Here is a 24,293-nt window from a genome sequence, read left to right as displayed (position 1 = left end):
TGCAGATCTTTTTCTCAATCTCATTTAACCTCCAGTGTTTATTAACTGGGATGAAAATAAACCATGACATGCAGAATAGTGCACTGCATAGAGTGTAGAAGCCAGTTCAGTATTCAGTGTAATGTGCCGATTCAGAGGTGTAGGATTTAATTTGGGATTCAATCTTTATTTGATGTTGCTACTATAGAAACAATTGTAAACATGCCTAGCCAAAAGAAATGTATTTTATTTATTTATTTTTATGTAGTACATGATCTGGTGAATTTTTTTAAAATAGTTTTTATGTGCTATTACACAGCTTGCCTCATTTTTTGTAGATGCCACTTATTTACATTCACATTATGTTCTTTTTTGACCTAACTGTGAACGCTGCACATTGCTAATTACCTGTTTTTTTACTACCTGTAGTACTGTTTAACTGAAGAGGTTATTCTGCCTTGTAAAGATGTTTATTTTTATTTAACATGTTCTTTGCGTTTATATTACATGGCTAAAAGTTGAACTGGCATCTTACTTGGTGACTTTTCTAGCCTTGTTTATAGTCGCACCACATTGTGTTAATACATGTAGAGGCTTAAGCAAAAGTCATTAGTCTGTGGGTTAACTGATAACCAATGAGCTTATAGTGTCCTATCAAATTATGAAACGTCACAAAGTTTTACCTTTATTCTGGGACATAGTGCATAACAACACACACAGATCCACAGGTGCAGAGTTTAATCAGTTAACCAGTTAATTACAAAGCATCCCTACTGTACAATTTGACCAGAGGTGTTCAAACTTTTGCATGATACTGTACACTACCAGTTAGGTTTGATTATTAATTTTAAACTGAGTTTGCTGTGTTAAATATTATTAACATTTCAGCCTGTTTGCACCCGTTGGAAGTCTTCATGGTTCTTCGGATGTGTATTTGCATCATGAGATCTTATCTAGCTCAGCAATACTGTGGCATAAGTGACTGGGGACAAACTGTTGGCTGATCGTAACAGAACAGAGTTCAGTTTTAGTTTTGTATTATTCTGTATGGATAATTCTCTATTACTGAGATTGATCTTTTATAAGGTGCTGTAATGTTCATTTGTATGCTCACAATGTAAATGCAAAATGTCTCTCTTATGTGCACAAGTGAAGTACATTAAGTACCAGCTCACATTTTATGTTTTACTATATGAAATGTGTAACCTACCTCATTCTAACCACTCTGGAATAATATATTAACATTTCCAGACTTTTTAATCTATATTTTGTTTATTTATGTGTGTTACTTCTTGTTGTTGTATACAGTAGGATCATTCACGCCAATTCAATAAGCTTGATTCACACTTGATTTATCAGGGATATAAATTTAAACCTATGAAATATTACAACTTTCTTCAGGTTAGTTTTCGCCAAATTGTTGCAAGTATTTACTTTAACAACTATCAGGGCAATTTGTATTTTATGTCTTTAGCATTAAATCTTCCTGTTTTTTTTTTTTAATAAAGGGTACAATGGTTCATATATGTATTCTTTAAATGTGGTGCTCAACAAAGTAACATTAACATCAACTGTTTATTCAGCTCAGAATTCAAAGGTTTTTTTTTTATGTTAAGTTTTATATTAGTTTTATTGCTGCTTCTGTAATTGTTGTCTTGCTCTTTGAGTCGTTTTGATTTGTTGCCATCTTCAGTATTTCATTTCATTAAAGACATCTAAATCAATTGTTCTATCAGTTTATTCTCTAATCCAGGGTTTTTCAATCTTTTTATCAAGCAACCCACATTTTGTCCATGATTTTTTACACTACCCAGGCAACACAAACAATGCAAAGACCATGTCTGTACAGACTCCGCTCCTCTCACATCTACACTTCTGATCTGCTGTGTTTCGTTGTGGTACCGTCACGTTGTTCTGTTGTCACAATCTTAACAGACATCAGTACTTTGGTAGGCATTGGAAGATTGTACGTTTTTGAACACTTTGCTTTGCACATACAGAAATAGGGGTAATTTTATGGAAATAATAGTGTAAACTATACGTACGTAAAGTACGAACGCACCTTACGCAACCTACACAAATGAATCGGAGCATGTGCAGTGAGGCTCTCATTTCGTGTTTTTTGTGTATTAGTGAATGAGAGCTCATGGGCCTGTGGTAGCCTAGTGGGTAGGGCTTTGGGCTATCAACCGGAAGATTGGCAGTTCAAATCCAGGCTCTGCTATGTAGCCACTGTTGGGTCCTTGAGCAAGGCCCTTAACCCTGTCTGCTCCAGGGGCGCCGTAAGTTGGCTGACCCTGCGCTCTGACCCCAGCTTCCAACACCAGCTGGGATATGCGAAGAAAGAATTTCATTGTACTGTATATGTATATATGACAAATAAAGGATATCTTTCTTTCTTTCTTTCAACTTTGTGCTTGTAAATGTAAACAGAATAGCATCTATTTTTTATTATATAATTGGTTCTGAACAAAAACCTCAGACTCATTATAGTAATAAATGCCCTACTCATAAATCATGACACACTGCACCCCTAAATAAACGTAAACAAACTGCTTTTATAAGTGAAAAGTATCGGTATTGGTTTTGGCGATACTGGCCCTGTATTTACTTTTGCAGTATCGCACACCACTAACTATTACTGAGAGGAGAAAAAGCGCTTTAATCTGTATTGCTATATTCCTCACCCAGCCTGTAGGTGGCAGTAATATCATAGTGGTGAACATGATATAGCTTCTACATAACGTGTAGAAGCGATTAGCTTGAGACGATAATAAGGCTAAATACATTTTATTTTACTTAGATATTAATAGCGCTCTACATCTGACCTAAAAGCCTTTAATTCATAGTGCACTTATAGAAGTAGTAATACACAATATATATTATATACAGGTAGTTCGGTATTATTTGAAATCCAGCTCATATCTTTAGTTGTGTTGTTGTTCTGTCCTTGTTTTTAAGGAATTGTTTGTTAGTGCCAGAAGAAGCGAGCCATGTCGGAAAGAAAAGTCTTAAACGTAAGTATTCGACTATTTCTTCTATTAAATAAAGATAAAAATACTTTAAAAGCATGTTACATTATAAAGTTTATTTTTAACCTGTTTTAGCAAGCGAGTGAGACGAGTGAAGACTTGTAGCTAGCTAGTTAGCTTACTAGCACAAGTTGCCCAACTGCAGATAGATAGATAGATAGATAGATAGATAGATAGATAGATAGATAGATAGATAGATAGATAGATAACTGTATTAATCCCATAGGGAAAGTCAGTTATTACAGCAGCTCCAGTACATTAAAGCAAAAAGTATTAAGGTACAAAAGTATGTAAGTACAAAGGTATAAAAGTACAAAGAATTAAGTACATAAATAATGTTGTACACACTATGTAATTGAATAAATATAATCATCAGTTTACAAGTTTTAATGTCAAACACAGTCATGGACAATTTTGTATCTCCAACTAACCTCACTTGCACGTCTTTGGACTGTGGGAGGAAACCGGAGCACCCAGAGGAACCCACACAGACACGGGGAGAACATGCAAATTCCACACAGAAAGAGGATCGAACCCAGGAACTTCTTGCTGTGAGGCGACAGTGCTACCCACCGAGCCACCGTGCCGAACTACCACACTTTATTTAAAAGTGCTGATTAACTAACTAAATACATTAGTACACATTTGCAGTCCAGCTTAAATGACTTAAGTATTTACTAGGACTGGACGTTATGGCAAAAATGTCCTCACTGACCACTTATGACCACCTCTTCTATGAGCAGATTTACTTTTTGTAGTATGTTTTCCACAAAGTGTTAAAAAAATTTTTGAGATTTTGGTCGACGTTAACATGATTGCATCTCGTAATTGCTGTACATCGGATTTGGTGGCCATGAAGACCGTTAATGTACATAAAATTATAATGTTCATGAATGCTTGTTTTATGACATGATGCATCATTTTGCCATATGTAACCAAGAGAGTCACTTGTGGCTGCAGTGGCTGGCAGATGGTTAGTAACACCACTCGTTTCACACATTGAACTGTTCACACAATGCAGGCTGGATCCATAGATTCCTTCTGTTTATGCCAAATTCTGACCCCACAATCTGCATGGTGATTTATTACACTATTATGTGGTAAAGTGTTGGTAAGTTATTATAGAATGATAAGCAGAGCTTTACCTTTAGACTGGGACATATTATAATGATGTATCCAGGCCATTTGAGAAAAGTCACCAAATGAACTATGTTCCTAACTAAACATGTATAACAGACATTCACACTGCTATTAATGTTAAAACAAACATGTAAATTTAGTTGTGTGTTTTTGTTGCTTGTAGAAATACTATCCTCCGGATTTTGATCCATCCAAAATCCCTAAACTCAAACTGCCTAAAGACCGTCAGTATGTGGTAAGATTGATGGCTCCATTTAACATGAGGTAAGTAACTTTACAGTAATGCAGTTCTTACAGTATATTGCACTATATATGGAACTATTTAAGTTATACCTATACAAGTGCTTGTTATTTCAACTGACATGTTTTTTTTCGTTAGGTGTAAGACCTGTGGAGAGTACATTTACAAAGGCAAAAAGTTCAATGCCCGGAAGGAGACAGTACAGAATGAACTATACCTGGGGCTACCCATTTTTCGCTTCTATATCAAATGCACAAGATGTCTGGCTGAGATCACTTTTAAAGTAAGAGTTGGAACTTTTTTTTATTTTTATTTTTTTAGAATTATATGTTTGATATAATTCTGCTTCTTTTGGGTATGTCTCTAAAAGTTTTATTTTTGTAGCATTTTATCATCCTTATAATCAGATCTGTTATGTTTTACCTTATTAAACAGACAGACCCAGAGAACACAGATTATGCGATGGAACACGGTGCAACAAGAAACTTTCAGGCTGAGAAGCTGATTGAAGAAGAAGAAAAGAAAATCCAACAGGAACGAGAGGAAGAGGAGTTAAATAATCCTATGAAGGTAATAAATAATGTGTTTGGGAATCTGATTTTATGTAGTATATCCAGTGAATAACAAATAATACGTTTTGTTTATAGCCCACTGGGTAAGTGAATCCTCATTAGAGTTCCACACCTCTGATGTAAATGCTCTGGTGTTCCCCCAGGTTTTGGAAAATCGTACACGGGACTCCAAGATGGAGATGGAAGTTCTGGAGAATCTGCAGGAGCTGAAGGAGCTGAACCAGCGACAGGCTCAGGTGGATTTTGAGGGCATGTTGGATCAGAACAGAGAAATGGAAAAGAGACAAAAAGAGAGAGAGCATGAGGAGGATGAACGAGAGACCAAGTATGTGGATGATTTTAGAAATATAGATACATTTTATTTATCTCTGAGATATGTTTTATTGGCATTGGTAAGGCTTGGCATCAAATCAGATGTTTAAATTTAAAGCTCAGTTATGCTAAAAATAATCTAAAAAAAAGAAAAAAACCAACAGCCTCTTGAGTATAGAAAAAATGTACTAGTGCTTGCTTAGAACTCTTTAATGTATAATAATGATTAGTATCACTGTTAAGCTTATGAACATACACTTCTATTTTTAAATTACCCATTCATATTCTTCTTTATTCTTTCTTCTCAGAGAGATGCTGGAGAGGGCATTGGTGAAGAGGCTAAGAGACTCTGACTCTGATTCAGATCAGGAGCAAAACGATGGGAAAGAGCAGCCAAAGAAGCAATCAGCTGAGAAACCCACAGACATCCTGACCACAGACAAAGGGGCAGATCATAAGGTGCATATAGTTTGCGGAAATGCTTATTCCTACCAGACCCACAGTAAATTTTCATTTAATTTTAATTGTCATGTTACAATATTCTACTTGTTAATGGCTGACTTCAAGACTTCATGCCCTGGAAAAATATGATGGATATGATGGTATTTAGATAATGTTCACTATTAACTATGTATTTTGTTGTTATTTGGTTTTCACTTTGCATGTTGAACTGCCACCATTGTCTTTAATACTTGTAGCTGCTAGCTGGCTTAAAGGACATTTTTATTTCAGGTGTGTGGACTTTTCTTCTTACACGTGCTTTAATTCAGTTTTCCTGTCTCCACAGAGCACCCAATCTGCTGAAGTAAAGCGTCAAAGGGTGGAGAGCTGGGAGAGGAGTGTTGGTGGACTGGGAGGCAAAGGTGTACTCAGCTCACTAGTAGTGAGGAAGAAACCTGCAGTCACAACTGCAGCAGGATCTCAGACAGGTACATGGCACTATACCCATCTGCTCTCTTCATATTTTTAATGCATGTTACTCCCTTTCCACCACAATTACCAGTATTAGCAAAATAGTTTTGTTTTAACTAGTTTAAACTAGTGTTACCAAGTTACTTATACTTACTTTTTGAGGCATAAATGTTTTGCCAAATGTAAATGTTATAGTAGGAGAATGAAGTCAAATTATTGAGATTAGTTCATATTTTATACTTTTACAGATTTTGAATTATATAGATTGTGCAGGACTAACGCTACATTTATTCACCAATAGCAGTAAATCCAGCAACATTAGTTTAAACTGTGAACCTGTTTACAAATGTGGGACTGTTTATTTTTACATGAGTTTAACGTTTTTGTGTTTTAATTAACTGTGTTTTTCTTTGATCTCTGCACCATTTAGAGGCAAAACCTCCCAAAGCGGCCACAGCTAGCAGCAGCAGTCAAGCAGTCCAGAACGGTTCCTCTCTCAGCCTGCTGGGGGCGTACTCGGACAGCGACGACAGCAACTCCGACTAGTCATGTCGAACTGAAACCGAAGTTCTGTGGTGTTCAGTACAAATGCAAAACGACGGACAGTCTTAAGGAAATAGACTCAAGGACTTTATGGTTTAGAATGAATACCAGTGATCTAGGCTTAAGCTTTTTATTTAATATGTCAGAAAATGTTTTAGAAAAATATAATTCATTGATTTTTGTAAATGTTAAGCTTTTGTCTCATTGATGAAATAAAGATGAATTTTATCAGAATTGTTTCATCTTATTTTTATATTGTTTTAAACTCTTTTAAAACGGTGCCAAAATCCAGGTTAATATCAAACCAGTTTATTGACTTTATTGCACAAGATATCCTGCATGCAGCTTTTTGTTTGCTGATTGTTTGATATTTGCAGTGCTTTATTGCTGTTGATTCTAAGAACTTGATTAGACTACCTGCTGTGCTGTTTTAACCTTTGGTACACCATGATTTATTTTTATCTTATTTACCTCATACCACAGGATGGTGTTAGACGCCAGACAACTCCAAAACATTGAGTTTAATAAATTACTATTGGCCATTCACATCTGTTTACAGACTAGAATTGATAATTGAACTCATTATGCATTAGAAGACCTGTTTAGACCTGAGTGAGCATGTGTACAGATAAAGCATTTAAACGTGGGTGATATACATAAATGTCCTCTCTATACAGTCTAAAATAAGTCTTATATAACTGAAAGTGCAGAACAAAAAGCTAGCCAGTTGGATTTTCTACAAGCCACTATTGGGCAGCTGTCTGCCACAAGGCATTTCGGTAAACCAGAGTTAGTCTCCGAGGCTGTTTGAATTGTGGAGTCGATTCATTATTTAAATTCCTGTTGCTGTAAATCCATGGAGTTAAATTCAAGAGTCGAGTCTTCATTTCAAGAGTCGACTTGACAGTGATATCGTGTACAAGACTGAAATGACTGAATATCATTAACTACGTAGACAGTTATGGCTGTTATTATGAAATAAGATAGCATCTTCACACATTTATTAACTTAATGTGCTAATACATCAGTTGGTTCCCAGAGTCATAGGATGTTGAAAAGTTGCCTTTTTCTGGATCAGTAATATTTTAATGATGATTTATTTTATGGATTTTTGTTCCCCTGTTTGAAAAATATAAGGTTTTAGGTCTAATCTATTACTTTAGCAATTTTTTGCCTTTTGCCTTTATCCCACTTTGTGATTGAAACCATTCATAAGTAAATAACCTTTTCCTGTGGCTTGGATTATTTTGTTATTTTTTATGATGGCTTCATTAATCAATAGTTAATATACAGAGATGTTTTTATCTAATGAGCATACGTTTAGTTATAGATTGTTTTCATCTAACCTCACTCTTGGTCAGGTTTGTGGTTGGTCTGGCACATTATTTTACTTACATTTAATAGCCATTTAAAGTAGTCGTTTCACCTTTTGCATTTATTTGGAAAGTGCAATTCTTTGGGCAAAATGTCTTGTTGGGTTTGGAGTATAATTACCATACTGTTTCGAGTAGATAAGAAAAACTAAGGTAACTAAAATATTTACACTGTACAGCTGTGGTGAAAACGCACAACAGCCCTCAGAACTCTGTGCAGTGTGGCTCTCACTTTCCCAGCTGTGCCACTGTGTCTGTTTCATCTTAGTCAGGGTGGCTTTGGGTTTGAAGCTTGTCTGGAAACACTGAATATAAGGAAGGCATACTCTTTAGCAATGTTTTTAGTAAGTAAGTGAAAACCGGAGTGCCCGAAGGAACGCATCCAATAGGACACGAGAAGAACACGCCAATATTTGCAAACAGGTTTCCAGAAACTATGAGGCTGTGCTGCAGTAGTATGACACTTTTCATAGATAAAGTTATCTTTCAATCAAAAGTCGTACTACCTAAAGTCACGCCAGAATGTTTCATTCTCATCAATTTTAAATCTTTATCCTACCCACGCCTGTGTGCGACTCAATTCCACAACTTTGGAGTCGATTCGCGATTCACATTGACTGGAATTCCTGAGTCGACACTTTGGGATCGATTCCCAGACACAGCAGACGCTGATCCGTTACGGATAGATGGACAGTCGAGTTCGTTCAGAAATGGTCCATTTGTAGCTTTACCTTGGTAAGTCATTGGCAGGTGAGTGCAGTCTGAGCATATTTAATTATTCTAAAAAAAACTGTAATGTGTGTTAATAGTTAGTCTGCCAGTGAGCCTTTGTGGAATTTGGATATTCTGCACTATTACGGTGCTTTGCACAATAGCGGAACGACGCTAGCTAACGGCTTTTAATGTTAATGGTTAAATATATTTCTTTTAAAAAGTGCAAGAAATGTAGAGTTTAAACTGAGTTTTGTCGTTTGCCTCATTTTATGCTTGTAATATTTCGAACAAGAAGCATTTTTCTTGCTTATTAGCTTGTTGCTGGCTACTGTGGGCAGCGTCCCAAACTGCACACAGTAGTACTACTAAGTAGTGTGTCAAATAAGATCAGCACTGCTGGCGCCGTTAGAATATTTACACACTTTTTAGTGCTTTGTTTGCGGTTTGGGACGCAGCCATGTACTGTGTAAAATGCAGCCAACATTGTTTCTAAGTAAACAAATAAGGTTGGTTGAAATGAAAGCAAATATGAATGTTTTGTTACTATTTAAAAAGTGGAAATAATTAAGAATGAAAGACTTGCTTGCTTTGTTTTCTAAAGAATGATTATTGTAACAGGTTCAGGTACTGGTTAGCCTAGCACCAATAATAACACTATGTAGACAAAGTTACTAGAAGCTGATTCATAAAAGCCAGTTTATGTTTTTCTCCTGCAAATTATAAAACAAGTTCAGAAGCAGGAAATTAGCAGAAAACATTTACACAGACTACAGGTTATACAAACATACCGTTTGTTAAGTTTTTATGTGTTCAGTTTTTATTTAATAATTAGCAAAGTTTTTTACTAATATTTGTGATTTTATTTTATTGTACACCTGAAAATGCTTAAACACATCTTAAGACTTGCTAATCGATAGCCCCTTAAATTCCAAAAAACATTTATTTAGAGACATTTAAAATGGTACACAGTGCATGTACTTGTTTTTATTTGTTAAACCCTGTGCTAACAGGTCAAGTCAATTTATTTTAGTTTAATTGATAATTGATATTAACAAATCTGAATTCAGTTCTTTGTATGATCTGAGTTAGGCAGCAACCAAATTTTACCTGAGAGCTTCATGAAAATGCATCCTTTTAACTAGATGTCCTGAACTGCTGAAGAAACTTATTTGTTAACATTTCTCCACGTTTTTTGACATATTTTGGAGAGGTTTTTTTTTTACAGTGTATTATTTACACAGTGAATGAAACTCTTAAGAGTAATTCAGCTGTTAAAGTAAACAGTAGAGATACCAAGATACAGTGTATCACAAAAGTGAGTACACCTCTCACATTTCTGCAGATATTTAAGTATATCTTTTCATGGGACAACACTGACAAAATGACACTTTGACTCATTGAAAAGTAGTCTGTGTGCAGCTTATATAACAGTGTAAATTTATTCTTCCCTCAAAATAACTCAATATACAGCCATTAATGTCTAAACCACCGGCAACAAAAGTGAGTACACCCCTTAGTGAAAGTTCCTGAAGTGTCAATATTTTGTGTGGCCACCATTATTTCCCAGAACTGCCTTAACTCTCCTGGGCATGGAGTTTACCAGAGCTTCACAGGTTGCCACTGGAATGCTTTTCCACTCCTCCATGACGACATCACGGAGCTGGCGGATATTCGAGACTTTGCGCTCCTCCACCTTCCGCTTGAGGATGCCCCAAAGATGTTCTATTGGGTTTAGGTCTGGAGACATGCTTGGCCATTCCATCACCTTTACCTTCAGCCTCTTCAATTAAGCAGTGGTCGTCTTAGAGGTGTGTTTGGGGTCATTATCATGCTGGAACACTGCCCTGCGACCCAGTTTCCGGAGGGAGGGGATCATGCTCTGCTTCAGTATTTCACAGTACATATTGGAGTTCATGTGTCCCTCAATGAAATGTAACTCCCCAACACCTGCTGAACTCATGCAGCCCAAGACCATGGCATTCCCACCACCATGCTTGACTGTAGGCATGACACACTTATCTTTGTACTCCTCACCTGATTGCCGCCACACATGCTTGAGACCATCTGAACCAAACAAATTAATCTTGGTCTCATCAGACCATAGGACATGGTTCCAGTAATCCATGTCCTTTGTTGACATGTCTTCAGCAAACTGTTTGCAGGCTTTCTTGTGTAGAGACTTCAGAAGAGGCTTCCTTCTGGGGTGACAGCCATGCAGACCAATTTGATGTAGTGTGCGGCGTATGGTCCGAGCACTGACAGGCTGAGCCCCCACCTTTTCAATCTCTGCAGCAATGCTGACAGCACTCCTGCGCCTATCTTTCAAAGACAGCAGTTGGATGTGACGCTGAGCACGTGCACTCAGCTTCTTTGGACGACCGACGCGAGGTCTGTTCTGAGTGGACCCTGCTCTTTTAAAACGCTGGATGATCTTGGCCACTGTGCTGCAGCTCAGTTTCAGGGTGTTGGCAATCTTCTTGTAGCCTTGGCCATCTTCATGTAGCGCAACAATTCATCTTTTAAGATCCTCAGAGAGTTCTTTGCCATGAGGTGCCATGTTGGAACTTTCAGTGACCAGTATGAGAGAGTGTGAGAGCTGTACTACTAAATTGAACACACCTGCTCCCTATGCACACCTGAGACCTAGTAACACTAACAAATCACATGACATTTTGGAGGGAAAATGACAAGCAGTGCTCAATTTTGACATTTAGTGGTGTAGTCTCTTAGGGGTGTACTCACTTTTGTTGCCGGTGGTTTAGACATTAATGGCTGTATATTGAGTTATTTTGAGGGAAGAATAAATTTACACTGTTATATAAGCTGCACACAGACTACTTTTCATTGTGTCAAAGTGTCATTTTGTCAGTGTTGTCCCATGAAAAGATATACTTAAATATCTGCAGAAATGTGAGCGGTGTACTCACTTTTGTGATACACTGTACCAAGCTTTAAACCAGTGCATTGCCAGTCTTTATATGTTTTAGTTTAGTTCTCCAGATATGCTGTTATATATTAAAAACATTTTGTACTATTTGTTGAGACAGTGTGAGAGGTTAAACTAAGTTTGAGAAGCAAGGAATTTGCAGAGAACGCCAAAGGCAAAATACAGTGAGAATGTGTGTGAAAGGATGGGCGAAGTTATGGAAGCATAACCTTAGTTTCTTTTTGTGTGTTAATGCCTGATTATTAAAGGGGAATGTGTTATCTTCTTGAAATAGGAAAGCCTGTTTAAGATGGTGTGTATAGGTGTAAAACTAAATCGAGAATAAAATCTTGCAAAATTAGTTTGTGTAATTTCGGTGTCATGAGCTAACCTTATGTTATAGACCTATAACCTTTTAAATGACAAGCAAACAAGTTTTCTTTATTTGCTAAAGCATATTATGTTGTTACTTTGTGTGATGCTGATTTCCATTAGACAGATCCAGATCATGCACATGAATCAGTTTACAGAGAGTCAGGTTGCTTACTAATAGGATTTTGGAACCAGCTATTATCTGATAATAACATTTCTGTCTACATTATTCTAGTATTCAGGCATTGGTAATCGTGAGGCTTTCACCTTAGTAATACAGAATTCTTGTCTCTCTCCACACAGACCCATGGCAAAGTGGCTAAAAGACTACCTAAATTTTGGCAGCAGGAAAGGACCTCCGCAGCCACCCAAACCCGACTACACAGAGAGTGAGATACTTCGAGCTTACCGAGCCCAGAAAGAGCTTGACTTTGAGGACCCATATGAACCCTCAAACAAAACACATAATGGCTCAGGGACCTCTGATGGATTTCCCACTTTTGGAACTGTTCTTCCTAATGGCATGGAGGTCAAGATCGTCTCTCCTAAACACAGACTGATAAAAGTGGAATCTCAGGAATTCAACCGCTGTAAAATCCCACTGGGCATTGTTTCATTCGAGGAGCCCCATGTCCCTGTAAGTCCTCGTTTTGCTTATTCGACACATTTAGTTTGACCTTGTGCATAATCAGGTGGGAGAAAAGTGTAGAGGCACTTTGAATGGTTATCCAAAAGATGGATGATGTATATATACATCAGCATAATGGTACTGCGGTAGCTCTATTTAGCTTAAAGCAATGCTTTAATATAGCTCATAAATTGCATTTGTTATGGACTTCTACTGGTGTTCAACAACAAACCCAATATAAGTGGCTGCAGCAGTGCACTCCTATTGATCGGAGACTTCAAGTCTGTGTTGTGTCTGATTATGAAGCTGGAAATATTGCTTATCAGAAGGACTTTTTATTTTGGTCTCTGGGCTTCTTGCCATAGTTTGATGTAGATGGGGGTTTTAGAGTTTCCCCATGTTTGACTAGTCCTAGTATACATAATTCTGAAACAATGTCATTTAATGTGTTATGTACCAAAATAAATTTGACCTTTCCTGAAGTGTCCTAAAATATTACCTTTATTTTGGGCAAACAGGGCTTTACAGGTCTGAACACATTGGGTATTGTGTTCGCTCATTTGAGCATCAAGTGTGGAGAATTTAGCTTGCTTCTAGAATCTTTGTTTTTTTTCTTTTGGTTTCTCTCGTGTCTTCTCATCAATGAAATATTAACGCAGTGAGAGAAGAAACAGAGGGTAAGATGTGTTCATTAATTCAGAAGCTAAACATAATTTGTATGCCTTCTGGAACTGCAGTAATTCCAAACAGACATGTTCACTCCTCATGCGTATGCATTAATTAGATTAGAGTGAGCCATTTTCCACTTCAGCCCGAGGGCTCTGTTCCTATAAGTAACTGACCCAGTTAGGAAAGTAAATTTCAGACAATGCAGGCCTTACATTATTATGCCACTGCTCAAGCTAAAACATTTAGATCAGTTGCATGTATGTAATAATTGTGGATGACTTATAGTGGACAGATGATCAACAACTAGCAAGATTTTAAAATCTCCTTCAGTGTTGCATTTTGTGCTCTTTGTGCAGTCGTTGCAGAACAAAATGTGATTTCCCTTTATGGGTGTAGTACACTAAAAGTTCTATATAACAAGTTACTCATTATGTTGAATCCAGCAATTTTCATTAGGATACAGTTCAGAACTCGTTTTTTGCTCAGTTTTATTTGAATATTAGGATAATATTTGGATTAACCAATTATCTTTTCAATGATAAGAATAATTAAGATTATAATAGAGTCAAAATCAGGGTAATTAAAGAGAATCCAGATTTTTTCCCTGCAGCTTTATATACTGAAAGCCATAAGCTAAATGAGCATGACCAAAATGCCTTTCTGTAATGGGTTTGACCTGGCTTTGTTGCTCAAATGTTCTTTTTGTTTTTGACTCAAACTGAAATGCTCCTATTCTGCCTTTTCTTTTGCCGTTGAGTAAGCTGATGCTAATTAGTGGCTGTTGTGAGGTCAGCCATGCAGTGACCTCCTCTCTGCCATTGTCCTGCTTACTCGGATGTCAGAAATAAGGCAAGCGTGGCAAACTGGAATGAAAACCGTGCTTAACAAGCAGTATTAGCAGCTGGACAAAATAAACAAATATATCACCAGAACAGTGGGGGGAATATAGCTCTGAACCCAATTGACCTACAACAGCATCCAAATTAGACCAGAGTGCTGCGGCACAATGAGCACAACAAGGCTTAGACACGCAAAGAGCTAGCAAAACCACAACAGGCTTGTTCAGGACAAATTTGAGCATAGCATCAGCGTCAAACTGCTCTCCTTCTTGACACATGGATCTTTCTTCTTTGTCTGTGAGCTGTCCCTAACATATGTATTGCATAAGTCTCCTCTTCATAGTCATTGTGATGGTTTAATCCCCTTCTAAGCATTAGGACTAAGCAGAAAATCTCTGTGTTTACATTTTGTTTAGATCTTCCTACCTGAGGCAGTTCCTAATGCCCCACCACCAGTACTAGTTGTTTTCTGTTCATCCATCTTTTGTTCACAAGAATGTCTCATCAGCCCCTCCCTTTTACTCCTAGGTGGTTCCGTCTGCTCCAGCTGTGGGGGACACGGATTATTCAGACCCATTTGACGCTCGTCCAGACCCACGGGCCCAGACCGGCTGGGAGCCCCACTCAATAGAGAACAGTAGCAGCTACATGGAGCCGTTTGAGGCCCAGAGAGTTATTACAGGTGAGGTGCTTTTCCCGTTTCACAGCCTTATCTGTATAAATAGCTTCAAGAGGTATATTACCTAGCACAAAAACACATTACCAGAAAGAACATTCACTCAGGAGAGCCCAGGGAGAAATGGAATAGACACAATTAGACTATTTTAGTGGACTATACAGGTTGTAATTGTGCGTTAAGAGCTTTTTGCAGCATTAGTACTGAGTTGTTTTTACTCGTGCTGAGTTTTCAGTTTCAATTCTCTAAACGTAAGTGCTGAGACTTTGGCATAAAAAAAAATCCTTTTATATTTCCCCTTATCTTCCAATCTATTTCCAATTTCAAAATTATGAATCCACTGTCATTTGCACAACCCCTGATCCGAATGAAGGAGAGTTGGATCACTGCATGCCCCCTCGGCCACATGTCCAATCTGTAGCCAAATTGCTCCATATGACCCCAGTTAAAAGAAATTGCCAAATTTTGCATCTGTATTAAATCCAGGAAGAGATTATTAACAAAACATTTACAGTATGGTCTTTTGTCTAATTATGTATTTAAATTTTAAGCTATAATAATAGTGGACCAACTATTACACATCAGCACAAATATTTTGTGTCTTTAGAAAAAAAATACTGCAGTCACAGTTAGTTGCAGCGTAAACATGTAATCTAAGTAAAAACACTGTGGAAAATTATTGCGGTCAAGTGATGTGGAAAAACTGTAACAAATGACTTCCTAAATACAATTCAATAGCCGTGTTTGTTTCTCTGCAGAGCTGCAGCACAATTCAGATAAGAGCCACTTTGTTACTTTGGGAAACCATCAGCTCTATGACAGTCCATATGAGGAGCGGGGACACCCTAGAGCTGTTTACCCAGAGGAAGAGAAGGAGAGCAGACTACCCCAGGATGACGAGAGGCCTGCAGATGAGTATGATCAACCATGGGAGTGGAAAAAGGAGAACATCTCCAAAGCTTTAGCTGGTAAGTCCTAGATCAACATGAGCTGGAAAAAACACGCCCTGTTATATAGAGCATGGGTGTTTAACCTGTAGCTTGTGGCTATACATCTGTAAATGTTTTCAGTGCTGTGATTTTATTACCATTGCATTAATGTATTCTTTCTATATGACATTTAAATTAAACATGATAATTACTTAAAGTTTTAGGACAACACTATAACTATCTTTGAACAACATAACATAATGAGGCTAGAGTTCACTGTTTTAAGGTCATACAAATCATGTTTAATGTTTTAATGTGGTTAAGTTCACTATTACCCAAGTATTTTGGGTAAATAGTCCAGAACATACCAATTCTGGTCAAAGCAGTTGTTTTGAAATTTGTGATGAGATCTTTCTCGTTAAAGCATGTTGCGTTTACCTGAACTGCTGCAGCCTGAAGCGTTTATGTTGCACAGGAATAATTACGTTATAATAATGTATTTGAGTTATTTTTATTAATGAATGAATAGTTTACATGCACTTGTAAGCTTGTAAGTGTTGTGGAAGTCTTAAAAGTCTTATTGATTTCTGCATTTTTTTTTTCTTTTTTGACTAAATGATTGGAAAAACTAAACCATTGAATAACATGAATAATGGTACCATTATTAATTTTAGGGCTGTAAGAAATTCATATTTGTGTGGGGGCTGTTAAAATATAAAAAATGTATATTAAATCTATACAAAATCTGCTAGGTCAAAATAACTTTAACATCAATTTAGATGATTTATTTTGTGAGATAAAGTGTTCTGTGAGTCATTTAGTAATTGTGACTACAGCTAGAGAAGGTAGCATCTGGAAGGGCATCCGGCGTCAAACTGCCACGTCAGGTATAAATAACAGAATGATCTGCTGTGGTGACTGAATATTGGAGCAGCTGTAAGCGTTTCAACTCCCAATACACCTGATTTAGTATGTGAGCTAATTATAACGTCCTCTACGAGCTGGATCTTCACACTGCTTTTATCATGTTAGAGCTCCATCACACTTGTTCATGTGTGTACATATTACATATGGTGGCAAAACTGTCTGGGGGCAATTAGCGTTCATACTTTAGAGCAACCCTTTTCCAGCTACAGCTGGAGCCCATTATACCCTCCCCCACAGACACTGTTGAATTTAATTCAGAGCTTTTACAGTCGACAGTGCTTGAAATTTGCTTGAAAAATTTCTTTTTATTGATTTAGATTGAGGTATTTGGACACTTTGGGATGGGGTACGTATATTCACATTTGTTGCATTCACCTTACATAAACTAGCCATTTGCATTTGTTTTATCCTGTTGTAAATTTTTTCATTAGCAAACATATCAGTCATTGTCAACAAAAGTCATTTAGAATTCCTGATCCATATTGTATTTATTAAATAGCTTTTTAACTGTGGACTATTTGTAATTTTTTTGTTTACCAACATTCAAAATCAACAGGATGGACAAATAAATGTTTTATCCTAATTATTTAGATGGCCATTAAATGTTAGCTAAAATTTCAGAATCATGGCAAACCTAGTTTGAGTTTTAAAATTTGATGAAACTCGCATTAGTCAATAAGACTCACTAATTGGCACAAAAGTACAGCCACAAAAACAAAGAACTGAATGAAAATCTCTATAACGTTTATATAAATGGCAAATGCATTTAGGTTTCTATCAGTGTAAGGAGTCTAGAAGTCATATGGTATATGGTACAGATGGTCATTCTAAATAATGTATTTAAGATTGGTGGATGGGCACCAGGATAAAGTCACGCACCTCTCCAAACACCAAATGTAACTGTAATTAAACTTTAATGGGCAGTGGTAGCTCAGTGATTAAGCTAATGGACTAGTGACGGTCCCTGGTTCAACCCCCACCACTGCCAAGTTGCCACTTTTGTGCCCCTGATGAAGCCTTTTAACGCTCACTTGCCTTTTATTCAGTCACAATTTTAAGTCATTTTGAAAAAAAAAGCATCAGCTAAATGGCATAAATATAAACTCTTCTGAAGAGCAGATTGTAAGGTTGATATCCAACTCATTTATCTCTCAAAGCACTGGGAGAATCTTTGTTTAAGCATGCCTCACCCAAATCATTTCTGAAAGCATTTAGAAAAAAGATACTGGTTTTCCCGCTTAAACTCTTTTTTTGTTGAATATATTGTTACTTATTGTAATGAGATGGTATACTGTGGTAGTGTAAAACGAGCATGTTCAAAACAAGTCTGTTTTGGCTGGATATTGGTGCTAAACAGTGGTGGAACAGTTTATAAATAGGAGTACTTGGCGTTTATTCTTGGCTGGTTTGGATCTGCTGCAGCGAGAAAAAAAAGATGAAATGGCTGGAGTGTCTCTGTTAAGATGTGTGAAAGGAGAGGGGCTGATCTGACAGATGTTGGGGGAAGGTGTAAAGGAAAAGGGCAGAATAGGAGACTGAAGGTTAAAAAGGCTGTATTTTATCTGCTGGCCCAAGCACTGAAAAAAAGAGAGAGGCACAGCTTGAAACAGTTACAGACATTATGATCGTCTCTTTCATCGTTGTTTCTGTGTCCATCTCATAATTTATTAAAAATGTCAAAGAAGACCAGTCTACAACATGGTCAGGTAGTAATACCATAATGCTTTTCTGTTCTCGGCTCAGCGTACACAGCCACTGACCTTGTCAAATTGGGAGTGTTAAATCAGTCTGACAGTCCTTCAGGGTTGAGAGTCTCAGGGGGTTTGGAAAGGTACCTGTCCAAAAAGGCTCATAAAAGAGATTCTTTGTTCACAAAATGTTTTGCAGCACTCAGACCTGCACTTTCTTTCATTTTGTCAACATTTAGTATACTGTTTCACAATTCCTCTGTGTATCTGACATGGGCGGCTTGGGGTCCAAGACGGGGTAATGCCGCTGTTTGTTGACACTCTGTCAACATATTTCAGCCCACAAAAACTAGGACAACAGAAATGAACAAGTCTTTTTTATAAACATGGTCAATATCGTGTGTTTTAGTCCAGTTTGATGGTGGTGATTGGGATTGCTCCACACTACCCCTCACTGAGCCTCACAGGAGAACTGGGGCATCCAGAATCAGCCCCCCTTCAAGCAAGACCACCAGTCTACGCAAGCTCAATGACCTTCACACCGTCCTGGGGGAGAGGGTGGACCCAAAATTACCTCTCGAACAACAAGTGTATGTGTTACAACCTGTTTTCTTCAATACTGTTGTGAATTTATTGTAATGCAACCAGCCAGAATGTGTGTATATTTGTCGATAAGTTTGAAGATACAATTGCGTCAAACATTTTTCAGGGGAATGTCAAGGTAGCACTCCCATCGCCTAAAGCTTAATAAAAATAGATTATAGTAAATCAAGAAAAGAATGCTAAGTTGGGTGGGGGAGCATATTTCTAAATAGGTAACTCTTTTTAAATAGGTAAGATCTTGTAGCAATTCTTATTTAGAAATGCAACATATCCTGGAGGGGTGGAAAATTCTGTCTCATAATTATGCAAGCCTGATTAACATCTATAAAAAAAAAAAACGTTATTGCTGTTAAGGAGATTTTGTTAAGGAGAAGTGGAAAACTTAACAGTTTTCAGCCTGAAACGTTAAGGATTTATTAGTATATTAAACAATGGCTTAAAAATGAATCCTTAAAGAGCACAATAACTTGTATTGAAACATACTATAATTAACATGGCATGTTTCAGTATTGTACAAAAAGAAAAGCATTTTTTTAACCTTTACCATGTTTAAGCATTAAATTTAGATAGGTAACTACATCATTGTTTGTGTATGTGTGTATTAGATGGTATCATGGAGCATTAACACGTTCTGAAGCTGAAACTCTACTGACACTGTGTAAAGAGTGTAGTTACCTGGTAAGGAACAGTCAGACCAGCAGAAACGACTACTCCCTCTCACTCAGGTACTACAGTAATACTACAACTACACTGTTACTGCACCTCCTCACAGTCAGTTTTCCTTTTGCTATTTAACACATGCTCAGAACATCATTTCCACTTTACTTTTATTCACAGAATGCTGTTTGACTATTTGTTCATAAATGTAAATACGAATGTATTCATAAGCAAAGGTATAAAGGTATTTAGTCACTGTATGAAATATGTTTATAGGTAACATATAGGGTTTACAAACACATAGCAGCTTGTTTGATTATTAAAGATGTTGTTTGTTGGGAAGCGTTCACACAACTTGCTGCACTAAATGGTAATGGTAAAGGAGCTCACTAAAGTTCTTAGGTAGAACAACACTTAAAAGGAAAAAGCTAAAGAGTCATAGCAAACGCATTAAACACCGCTCTCAGTACAAGTGGGTACTGTAGAAATAGATAATGGTGAAGTTATTATAGCTATTTTTTCCTCTGCTGTCTAAATTATTAATTTATTAAAATACACAAAACCTCGACCCCTGGGGTTCTTGCTTATTAATCACATCTTAGCTAAATCTCCAGTTAAGCCAGCTCAGATATCCACAAAGCAGTAAGTCGGGCATCTGTAGTCTTTATATCTCATCCTGGCTTTGTTCTTTATTGTGTACTGTCAGTATGGCTCTTGGCATGACTTCAAAGATGCTTTTACATCAAAAAGTCTGGACAGTGTTCAGGTTAATTTGAGGTTGAATTAAAAAAAGTCTTCAGAGGTAGATGTTATGAAAACCTTTTAGTGTCCATCTCATTACTAATTTACAAGGGAAGGATTCATCATTATGTATAATAATAGGGGCTATGCATAAAAAATTTAGTGGTTTAAACAGGAGGACAGGCTGCTGCTGGTCAAGAGTAGCTGGCTAGCTCATGTGGCAAAGTGGTGTAAAACTGATTATTCTCATGCCAAAAAGTGTGTGATTTTAATGTGACAAACACGTCCAGACCTAAAAGAAATAATTAATTTGTTTAAGTTATTTTCATTTAAGCCCCTTGTTTTCTGATACAGTAAAACTACTTTGGAAATGGGACACTGTCTACATTTAAAGTGTCACAGCAGTTTTAAAATTTCAGTAATTTCTGGTGAGATCCTTTTCTGGGTGATTCAGAATATTCTTAAATATCAATCACCCTGGTGGCATCACATTCTGATTCTTTGTTGGCTTTTTTAATGGTGTTATGATTGATTACAGTGGTTTTTTTTGTACTCCCAAGCAAAAAATTGGTCTTGAGTGGTCAGATTACGGTTTGGTATGAATTTAAAGCTGCTGGAACATTAGTGACACTGTACATGAAGCCTGTGTATCAAAAGCTGCCCTTAAATCCCAGCAAAAAAGGAACAGGGGCCTTTTGGTTCATGCCAACCTCCATGCCCATGGTGATGTAAAGTCTAATTGTGACCGGTGCTACACATGCTCCTGCATTTTCTAATTCTTGGCAGTTATTGGCTGGTATCTAACCATCCAGATAATTTTCCTCTCTGCATAATTACACAGTTTGGATTTTCCATCTGGCTTTGACAAAAGAACAATGCTCTATGTACTGTTAATTTGGTACACCATTAAATAATACAATTAATTTGCTTTATGTATATATTTGCTCCATTATACTGTTAAAAAAAATCTGAATAACATTCTAAAAGAACTCAAATTTGTGAACTTCGATCCAAATCTTTAGTCACGGAAAACACCAGTTGCTGAAACCATTGAAATCTCAGGACAAGCCTGTAACATGCTCACCTCTGAGGATACTGTTATTTGCTGTGTGTGGAAAATGTGCCTTTGTGTTTGTATACAAATGTAAACCATTGTGAGGAAATAAATTAAATGTATTGAGCAAAATAATCATGATCACCCTAAATAGAGAATCCTTAGCGTTTAGCTATTCTTTTCATCTGCTGCTTTCTTTCTTCCTTTTGTCACCCTTCCCCCTTTATTCATCTATTTGACCTTCCTCGCTCCTCCTTCTCTCTATGTTCTGTTTTCTCTCACCCCATGCCAGCAGCTTTGTGTGAGAAGACTAATCAGTGTGCTTCCGCTAACACCAGCTCCAGCTGAGGAAGACCAACGTTTAGTATCTTCCCCACATTCACTTCATCTTTGGTCTATTCTTCCGTGTGTGCATGAAGGAGCTGCACTGATCTCTGCAGAGCAAGTTTCATCGCATCTTGTCTAACCAATCACTGCACAAATCAGTGAAGACTTGGGGGTTTTCTGGGCTGTGAAGTGACCTCTTTTTCAAGCCAACATTTTGACAGTGTTGCAAACAACATAACTGTTCTAAATACTATTCTGCATTAGTACTCTGCAAGTAGTGTTAAGTCACACTACCTGATATGCACTGTGCTATTTAGGATACAGCCTGTTAGCATTTTACTTCTTATGTCAAAGGTTGAAAGCTGCAGTAAGTTTTGGGGTCTTTGAGCCTTCTCTTCTATAATTACAAGCAGCTCTTAGATAAACATTGTCTTTTCATCCATGCGGTGGATGATTTAGGTGGATGTGAGGGACAATAATAACAGAATGTTGGGTCTTTTTTATTTTTTTAATCTTAGCAATTTTAGTCTTGTTTTCCTTCTTTGTTTTAATTAAAATATAAGACATCTGTGCTCTGCTAATTAATGACTAAAACCTATAACTAGAATCAGCATTTCAGCTCAGTTGTTGTTTTCCCCCCCTGTGTCTCTGCAGGAGCTGTCATGGCTTCATGCATATGAAATTCTCCCAGTCACGTGATGGGAAATACATCCTCGGTGAGAACAGTCCGCCCTTCGACACGATTCCAGAAGTCATCCACTACTACACCACGCACAAGCTGCCCATACGGGGTGCGGAACACCTCTCCCTGCTCTTCCCTGTGGTGGTCCAGACACTATGAGAACACTTGCACCTACGCACTGGCCTTCACACACACACACACACTCACACAGGCCTGAACTCTTTGCTAAGGCACACACACAAACACAATTACACACTCAGGGCCTCATCTTGATTTTCTTGCAGTTACTCTTTGTATTTGGACAAATGATGATTTTATGTGTGTTGCTTTGTAATAATGATAGATGCTGATCTTTCATTGATTGGTCTGAAATGGCTTTGGATTACTTTTTAAAGTAGGGCTGGAATTGGACACCCTTTATCTACTGACGGAGTGTTAATGCTGGTTCTAGACTGGTAAGCTTCCAATGGTTTGTTGTTACCCATTAGACAACCACAAACTCCAGAACCAGCACCGTGTTGGTGGAAAAGAGCTTTGAGTGAAGATACATAAGAGGGGCTAATAGCATCATAGATTATTTTAGCACGTCCACATGCTTCCGACACCTTTCACACAACACAAGTGGCATCATACAGTATTGTAGCAAGACACCCACAGTGCACTGCTTAATATTCCACAAGGTCTTTCTTTTTATGGTCTTTACATTACAACACTGCTGACAATAATTACCTTTAATCTACTGACATGCTTAATATAAATTATTCTACTGTACCTTCCAAATGTCTGTTGTTATTCCACTGCCATATTAGTAATGTATTTTACTTAAAAAGTTTGTATTTATAGGATAATTCTGTTAGTGCTTTCCAATCACATTGTATAAGCACCAGTTTGAAAAGAGATGGTAGACTGGCTTTCTGTGTGTATGAGAAATCACATGTTATCTTTTCAGGTTTGGAGCTCTCGTTTTAGGTAGTGTCTGATCCAACACTGTGGATTAGTATTAGGAATCAGATTGAAATCTGTATACATGCATGATTTGTTTCTTGTTCATCCATATCACAAACACTTCCAACATAAAGTATGTCACTGGTTTGGACCGGGAAAACATTTTGATTGTGTTGCCATCCCAGCTGTGCCATTTAACTTAGCAACATGAGCTTGCAGAGTTAGCTGTAACATAGCTTAGACCTTTTACATATAATAAATGTATTGATTTGTTCTAGGTTTATTGAAACTAAAAATCATTTTTACAAAAATGAAGTTAAATTCAGTATTGTATATCTGTGACTGAGATTTTTCCTGTTTAAATCACATATCACAGAATCCCTCACAGCATTGTTAGACTTGTTACTCACCAGAAGTATCACGACTCTTACTTTGTGTAGCATTAGAACTACACTGTAGTTGTTCTTAATTATTGACTGACTACTTCTTTAGACTTTATGTACTTGTTTTCTTTTGAATAAAGCTCACTTTTTTAAAGTAAACCTGCATAATTGTTGAGTTCATGTGTTTTAGGCACAGCTAATGCTATTGAAATGAATTATATGCTTTAAGCTTTGTGGCAACATTGTGGGAAAGGCCTGTTGCCTTCCCAGCATGACCATACCATTATGCACAAAGCGAGGTCTATTAAGACATGGTTTAAAGAGTGTGATATGGGGTGCCCAGGTGGCACAGTGGGATATTCCACTAGCACACCAGTGCCGAGATTCTGAACTCCTCAGTAACCAGTAAAAAACAAATATAACAAATTG

General features: G+C 37.3%; 2 protein-coding genes across 3 annotated transcripts; both read left to right on the top strand.

Moving 5' to 3' along the window:
* The first annotated feature begins 2,778 nt into the window (after positions 1-2,778).
* Positions 2,779-6,965, top strand: yju2 (YJU2 splicing factor homolog). The gene is made up of 8 exons (XM_062987639.1): positions 2,779-2,996; positions 4,315-4,415; positions 4,531-4,675; positions 4,828-4,962; positions 5,108-5,289; positions 5,585-5,735; positions 6,064-6,205; positions 6,619-6,965. The coding sequence occupies exons 1-8, from the start codon at positions 2,973-2,975 to the stop codon at positions 6,732-6,734; spliced, it is 996 nt and encodes a 331-aa protein (XP_062843709.1). The 5' UTR covers positions 2,779-2,972; the 3' UTR covers positions 6,735-6,965.
* Positions 6,966-8,760: 1,795 nt separating this feature from the next.
* On the top strand, positions 8,761-24,023 carry shda (Src homology 2 domain containing transforming protein D, a). Of its 2 annotated transcripts, none has more exons than XM_062987701.1 (7): positions 8,761-8,839; positions 12,420-12,753; positions 14,781-14,934; positions 15,687-15,896; positions 18,882-19,062; positions 19,681-19,800; positions 22,509-24,023. In XM_062987701.1, the coding sequence occupies exons 2-7, from the start codon at positions 12,424-12,426 to the stop codon at positions 22,693-22,695; spliced, it is 1,182 nt and encodes a 393-aa protein (XP_062843771.1). In that variant the 5' UTR covers positions 8,761-8,839; positions 12,420-12,423; the 3' UTR covers positions 22,696-24,023. The 2 variants fall into 2 exon arrangements, with proteins under 2 accessions (XP_062843771.1, XP_062843770.1); XM_062987700.1 differs by having other exon boundaries at positions 8,790-8,854.
* Positions 24,024-24,293: the final 270 nt, after the last annotated feature.

This window comes from Trichomycterus rosablanca, chromosome 25 (genome assembly GCF_030014385.1).
Source record: "Trichomycterus rosablanca isolate fTriRos1 chromosome 25, fTriRos1.hap1, whole genome shotgun sequence".
In the NCBI taxonomy this organism is placed as follows: Eukaryota; Metazoa; Chordata; class Actinopteri; order Siluriformes; family Trichomycteridae; genus Trichomycterus; species Trichomycterus rosablanca.
Note: the sequence above shows the minus strand (reverse complement) of the source record. Positions and strands in the feature narration are given on the sequence as shown.

What these genes read in the sequence shown, in the direction of transcription:
- yju2 (XM_062987639.1), top strand. Translation starts at nt 2,973, where the DNA reads ATGTCGGAAAGAAAAGTCTTAAAC. An exon ending in CGGAAAGAAAAGTCTTAAAC is followed by an intron (nt 2,997 to 4,314) that starts GTAAGTATTCGA and finishes TGTTGCTTGTAG; the next exon opens with AAATACTATCCTCCGGATTT. An exon ending in ACAAAGGGGCAGATCATAAG is followed by an intron (nt 5,736 to 6,063) that starts GTGCATATAGTT and finishes CTGTCTCCACAG; the next exon opens with AGCACCCAATCTGCTGAAGT.
- shda (XM_062987701.1), top strand. Translation starts at nt 12,424, where the DNA reads ATGGCAAAGTGGCTAAAAGACTACCTAAATTTTGGCAGCAGGAAAGGA. An exon ending in GGCCCAGAGAGTTATTACAG is followed by an intron (nt 14,935 to 15,686) that starts GTGAGGTGCTTT and finishes GTTTCTCTGCAG; the next exon opens with AGCTGCAGCACAATTCAGAT. An exon ending in GACTACTCCCTCTCACTCAG is followed by an intron (nt 19,801 to 22,508) that starts GTACTACAGTAA and finishes GTGTCTCTGCAG; the next exon opens with GAGCTGTCATGGCTTCATGC.